Source organism: Corapipo altera, unplaced genomic scaffold (assembly GCF_003945725.1).
Source record: "Corapipo altera isolate COAL_440 unplaced genomic scaffold, ASM394572v1 64, whole genome shotgun sequence".
NCBI classification, from domain to species: Eukaryota; Metazoa; Chordata; class Aves; order Passeriformes; family Pipridae; genus Corapipo; species Corapipo altera.
In genome coordinates, this window is record NW_020884893.1 from 10,300,422 (window position 1) to 10,306,876 (window position 6,455).

At 51.7% G+C, this 6,455-nt stretch overlaps 1 protein-coding gene across 1 annotated transcript in view; it reads right to left on the reverse strand.

The window, feature by feature from the left end:
• CTNNBL1 (catenin beta like 1) overlaps positions 1–3,385 on the reverse strand; it is a 48,198-nt gene extending 44,813 nt beyond the window's left edge. Inside the window, exon 1 of the mRNA XM_027645960.1 lies at positions 3,276–3,385. Within this exon, the coding sequence (XP_027501761.1) occupies positions 3,276–3,305 (30 nt within the window). The 5' untranslated portion in view covers positions 3,306–3,385. The remainder of the gene's footprint in view (positions 1–3,275) is intronic.
• Between the last annotated feature and the right edge of the window lie 3,070 nt (positions 3,386–6,455).

A 6,455-nucleotide genomic window follows, 5' to 3' on the forward strand; every position in this document is an offset into this window, starting at 1 on the left:
CCCACATGGATACAGGCTATTAATTTCAGAGAACCCCTGTGTCCTCCAGCCTCACTCATGAGGCTCCAAACCACCCGAGGAGCCCACTAGGAAGGCACAGGACAGGGATCTTCCCTGACACTCCAGTTCGGTGGTCAAAGACAACACATCAGGAAGTAAACTGAAGATTCACTTGTAACCCTGTGAGAGCACCAAGACAAGTCTGGCAGCGTGGGGCTGTACCCCCAGGAGCAGAGCTGAGCTGGTGTCAGCTCCTTGTTTTAACCTGCCAGCAGGAGAGGAGTCATTGGGATCATAACGCTGTAAGTAGTCAGTGACCTGCTCAGCTGAGCTGCTCCTGCCATCAAATGCATCCATTGCACTGCAAACTGACAGTAAATTATCTGTACCAGCAGCAGAAATGAGGATGTGCCTCCATGGATACACAGAGATCCACACACTGCACTCAACCCACTCAGACAGCAGGGAGATGACCCAGCCCGGCGAAGTCAGACCTCACCCCATTAGTTACTGCTTCTCCTGCTATTTGATTTGACTAACATCCCATTTAAAAAAAATTAGCAATTTGTAATGATCACTCACAGTGATGAAATCTGCCTTTAATGAGAACTCAAATAATCTCCCTTATTCCCTCCCAAGACAACCGAAAGAAGACTCTGAATAGCCCCAGAGTTGGCTTTGTCCCCTTAATTACCCTCCAGAATTGGAGACCTAACACCGAGGATCTGGGAAAACAGCAGCAATATTTAATCATCACTTTAGACCATCTGCAACTGTTTTGCTGCAACACGTAAAGTTTATGCGTTCCTGAGCTTTGTATAAACTGCCAGGTGCTGTTTAATTGTATTTTTTGTTGCAAGAGGTTCCTTTTCCCATTCTGGCAGGCACTTGGTGCTGAATTGGTGGCACAGTGCCTGCAGTCTTCCACGCCAAGTTTGGCACCGAGGGAGAACATCTTCTTGCTGAAGCAAGGGCACAGATTACACATTTAGAGGAGAAAATTCAAAACAGCGTAAGAGAAAAGCAATTATTTTGGGTTGTGCTGAGGGAGGCTGAGAAGCCCAATTCATTTGCAGCAAGAGATTAAAATCAAGAGAGCTGAGGAGCCCACACCACCCCCCCGAACAGCCAGTGCTACCCCTGCAGTGAGGACAAACAAGGAGACCTTGAGCCAGCCCACACCTCAGCCCAGAGCAGGGAAGCTCCCAGATCCAGGGCTGGAGTAGGCCAGGAGCTGCTGGGAGAGCTGCCAAGCCACCCTCCTCTGGCCACCATCCCCTGGCCACCGTCCCCTGGCCATCTTCCTCACACCACCCTCCCCAAAGGCAGACATCCGACCCGCAGGATGGGACGCAGCAAAACCTGCTGTTTCCAACTATTTTTTCCCTGTCTTTCAGCCAGAAACGTCCTCATAGGAGGGGACCTCATTTTCTCAGAACCAGAGCTAATTTACCTGCCTCCTGCTCCCCCACTCCTTTCACCTGTGCTCACCATTTTACCTGGTCCTGGAGGTCTGAATTTAGCCAAATCAAACGCTCCATCTCACCTGCTGACACAAGAACCACCTGCCTCCAGGTGAGAGCCCAGAACCAGGGCAAACCCTTCAGGAACCATTTCAGCAGCTGCTTGAAAGCTGTGGAATATTTTTCCCCCACGGCTAAGAATGATTTCAGCAGCAAAGAATGAAACTAAAACTTAGACACCCGGCAGCCAAGCAGCATTTCTTTACCTCCACAGAACACGGCCCCTGCTCTCACAACCATCCCCTTGCCATGTTGAAAGCTCATCCAAGGGGAAGCTGTGCAACATCCAAGTGAGCAAAGCAAACTGGAGGGACACTCCCCTCCAGAGTGGGAGTCATATATTATATTATCATGTACTTTCCAGATGAAGACCACCTACATTAAAAGTGCACGTTTGCTTAGCTAAAACCACGTGTTCTATGGTATCTTCTTATAACAACAACGATTTCATCAAGTATTTTCTCCAGTAGTATGATTTCCTACATTTATGTCACATTCTCTCACATATATAAAAAATAACCCATCATACATAAATCGAGAAATAACTCAGAGAAGTCTTTAAAAAATAGAGGTGTCTGATTTGCATTTGCACTCACACATTTGCAGACTTTCACCTTCTCAGAGCGAGAGAAAAACCAAACATGCAAAACTCCAAACCAGAACCTGGTTAAAAGAATTTCAAACTTCAGGTTTACCTCCCTGTGCCTGAACCTGCATCCCAGACATTGCTACCCTCTGGAGAAGGCCAAAGAATTAAAGGAATGTGAGGAATGATAATTCTAATTCAATATTGAGAAATCACATTAAAAAAAAAAAATAAGAGAGATACAGAAGTGGAGCAGATCTCAGACCAGCAGGGGAAGGATGCTCCAGACAGAGCAACCCACAGAAATGTCCTGGAGATTATCAAGGAGGAATCTAGAGGAGCTCCAGAGCACTTCGAGACCACTGGGAAAAAGGATGAGGAACTTCTCAAACCCAACTGCAACCAGGATGGCTGGGAGCGAGGAACTCCATAAAGGAATCCCGTGCTCCCAGCTCAGAGGCAGAGCTGCCCACGGAACTCCCACACTCAGGAGGCAGATCCAGGGGTGTTTTCCCTCACCCAGCAAACCCCACGGCTGCAGTTGGGCTGAGAACTCAAGCACAACCAACGCTATCACAGCAAAACCACCAAAATGGCACTGCACCCATGCCCTCCTTATTGATCCACGGGGAACCCCCCAGACCTTCCCCCGGGGCAATAAATCACCGCACCTGATGCGAACCAACCTGCACACAAAGAACAACCAAAGGCCAACAACCAAAGAACAACAACGCGGCAAGAGAAGGAAAACCTTCGAGTAGAAGGGAACTTTTATAAGGAAAACTTTTCAAAAAAGATTTCGGTAAAAACGAAATTAAGTGGGGTTTGTCGTGACACAGGGAGAAGAAGACGTGGAACGAGCTCAGGCTTCACTCCGGCGACCGGCGGGAACCCTCCAGCCCGTCCGTGTCAGAAGCGACACCGGCAGAGCCGCGGCCACGGGGAGCCCCCGGTAATCGGGTCCAAAGGGCGGGGAGAGCCCCCCAGAGACTTGGCGACACCGTAACGGGACCCCGTGCGAGCGCACCGAGCGCGGCCGGGCAGGCCCCGCACGGCGGCGGGGCTGGAGCGGCACCGGGCCGGGGGCCGCCGCCGCAGCGAGGGCACCTCTGCGCCGGGCACCGTGACCTCCCCCGGCCGGTCCGGTCCGTCGGCCCCGCTCTCACCTGGTAGCTGAGCAGCTCCCCCACATCCATCGCTCCCGCCGGGCCCGCACCGAGAACCCGCCGCCGAGCCCCAGGGGCGCGCGACACTCTGCCGTAAAGCAGCGAGAGCAGCCGGGGGTGGGCGGGGAGGAGTTGCCACACTGCCGTAAAGCGAGACGGGCCGGTCCTGCCGCAAAACGCCAGGCCGGGGGGGGGGGGGGGGGGGGGCCCCCCCCGGGGAGGGCCGGGGGGGGGTGCCACAAGGGGGGGGGGGCGGAGGCCGGGGGGCGACCCCCGGTCCGGGACTACCCGGGGGACCCTCGGGGGGCCCAGGGCACGGCTCTGCCCTGTCCTGTCCTGCCCCTAGGCCGCCCGGGACATCCTACGTGTTCCCTGGTGCCCCTTGGTGGCACCAAGGAGGAGGGTGGGATCACCCCCCGTGGTGACCCCGACCCCTGGGAGACCCTCCCTGCCCCACGGGCACAGCGGGGACCGAGGGGCCCGTCCCGATACCGGCCATGCCCCCCTGCTGCAAAGTGTGGAATATGGAAAAATGTTTCTTAAGAAAGGCTGTTCTTTCATGCTCAGTCTATTTTAGCTTTCCAGCCTAATCGACAAGAAGGGAGGTTTAATCCCTGAAACAGCGGCCAACAGCCTCCAAGTGATGTCCAGGTGTTAGGAAAAAAACCAAACTACTTATCGTTAGAGTTGCCTTGTAAAGGTTTAGGGCTGCACGTGCTCCAGCTGTCTCAGAGCTAGGGGGAGGTTAGGCAATCTTGGGGAAGAAGGATCTACCTCTGAGAGTGGTCACAAAGAATGCGGAGTTTATGGGACATCTTGGCAGAGCTCTCAAGGAAGAAACTAATAAACCCAAACTCAGCAACTGTGCTGAAATCAGCCCCAGCTGGGTAAAAGGTAATCCTGGCAGGGGGAGATCGTGACCACCCACTCACAGACCATGACCCAAGAAACCCCCTGACCCCAAAAGAATAGCAAGGCTGGGCATGGGGACTGATTAGCAGGAGAAGCGAGAGAATCATTAACCAACCAACAGAACACTAATTAACATGAGAACTATGTAACTTTTAGCCAATGAACACCAATTCCTTTGTTTGCTAAAATGTGTATATAGTAAAAGAAGTTTAGATCGTCAGTGTGCTTGATTTGTGTAATTCCATGGGGCAGCCAGGCTTGTGCAGCTCTGGGATAAATAATCAATGTCTCCCTCGAGTATTTAATTATTGGCTTGTTGCACACCGGGTAAAGAACCCGATTTTTGTGGACAACATCCCAAGCCAGGCACTGTTGGGGTTGGGGATGCTGTCCCTGTGACACCCAGCAAAGCCCCCCTGGAGCTGCCCCGTGGGGACACCCAAAATCAGCGCTTTCTCGTGACACATTTTTCCATAACCTTCTAAAAAATGCTTCCCCGGGGCTGAGCCAGGCTCGGGAATGCAGGAGGCTGTTTGCCAGCGTTTATTGACAACACACTTCTATTTATACCCAGCGTCATTAACCGCTGTCACCTTGAAAACAGGCCAATAACTGAGCTCTGAGTGCGGCAGGAGGGACGTGACGGCCCCTCTGTTTGCTGAGGTCGTGGCAAACCGTCCTGTAACTCCAGACAAGATGCAGAACCCCAGGCAGAGAGAGGCATTTCTCAGTTTAACAAATATGAATAATTAGGAGAGAGTGCCAAAAATCCCACTGAATTTATTTCAGCTGCACTTTAAAAAAAACCAGTTTTGAGCTAAAAGAATTTTTCATAACGATCGCAGCTATTACGCAGTTATCTCAGCAGGAGAACTGGTCTGAGAACACTCAGGAAATTAAAAATATATATAATGTTTTTGAAAGAGTCCTTGTATCCCCTGTTGTTTCAAGAAAATATAGGAGATCAGTCATGGCAAAATTAACTCAACAAATCTGCATGTTAAAGATGAGATAAATAGAAGATAATTATGGGCTCATCTGGCTTTGGGGTGTTGAGTGTTCAGATAATTCCCCAGCTGTGAAACCACCGAATTCGCAGACCCTCGAGGGGTACTGGCATATACTGGGAATAGGATTCAGCTACTGGGAAGTCTGACACCCTCCTCCCTCCAGCGATAACCACAACAATCTTCAACTAAGAGAAAAGCCCCAACCTGAGCGTGGCCAGCAAGGCCAGCACCTCACACCTCGAGCTTCTTGTTAGACAAAGGGGCAGAAAACGTTCAGTTCACCTCCCTGGCAGGACTCAAGGCCAGAGAGGGACATTCAAAAAAACAAAATCAGGAATTTTAGGAACTCAGGGCCCACCTTGCTACCTGGGAAACCCAATTCTCACCCAGTCCTGCAGGGCAGGATTCAATAACGGGGGTTTTATCCAATAAGGGGAGCTGGAGCGCAGGGACAATATATTGAACTGAGAAGAGAAACCAGGAGCAAAATTAAAGTAATAAAAAAGCTCTCAGGAGAATAAACGAAGGATGGTGGGTGCTATGTGGGACTGGCACCAGCCTTTCCCAGGTGGAACATGGAACAAGCAGCAAAGTTGGGCTAGGGGCTGGAGCAAACCCTGGGACTTGCCTTGGTCAGGAGAGCGAGGAGCCCATAAATCCTGGCTCCATGTCCCCGGACACCCAGCTTCCACAGGGTCTGTGGGTTCATCCCCAGTGTTGCCCATGTTCCTGGACCTTTCCTGACCCTTCTCCCTGGGGATGGGCACAGAGGAGCTGCCGGCAATGGGGAGAAGCCCCAGCCACTGTGACAGTCCCGGTATGGAAACACCATTCCCTCCTCCCGGCACAGCGGGGCTGTGGGGGATGCTCAGAACCATGGCTGGGAGCGGAGGCGGGAGGAAGAGGCAAGGAGGAGAATCCTGGCTTAATTTTATTCCGAGTTCAGGTTTCAACCCAGATGCCTCGAGATCTAATTCCGAATAAATAATTGTACTGAGTAACCCAGGTCCCCCGGTGATTAACTAAACACACTGAGGCTCGCTGAAATTGAATTAGTGGTGTGCACTCAGCCGTTATTACCCTCCCCACGTCATGAATATTAATGAGGGGTTATTAAGAAATGTAAATGATGCCTCAGGGGGTTGGGAGCACAGGGGGTGCAGGGCCGTGCGGGCTGATATGACAAACCATTAGGAAAACAGCCTGATTGAAGCCACTTTTTAATTATGTCAGATCCCGCTCTTTGGCGGGTGCAGCC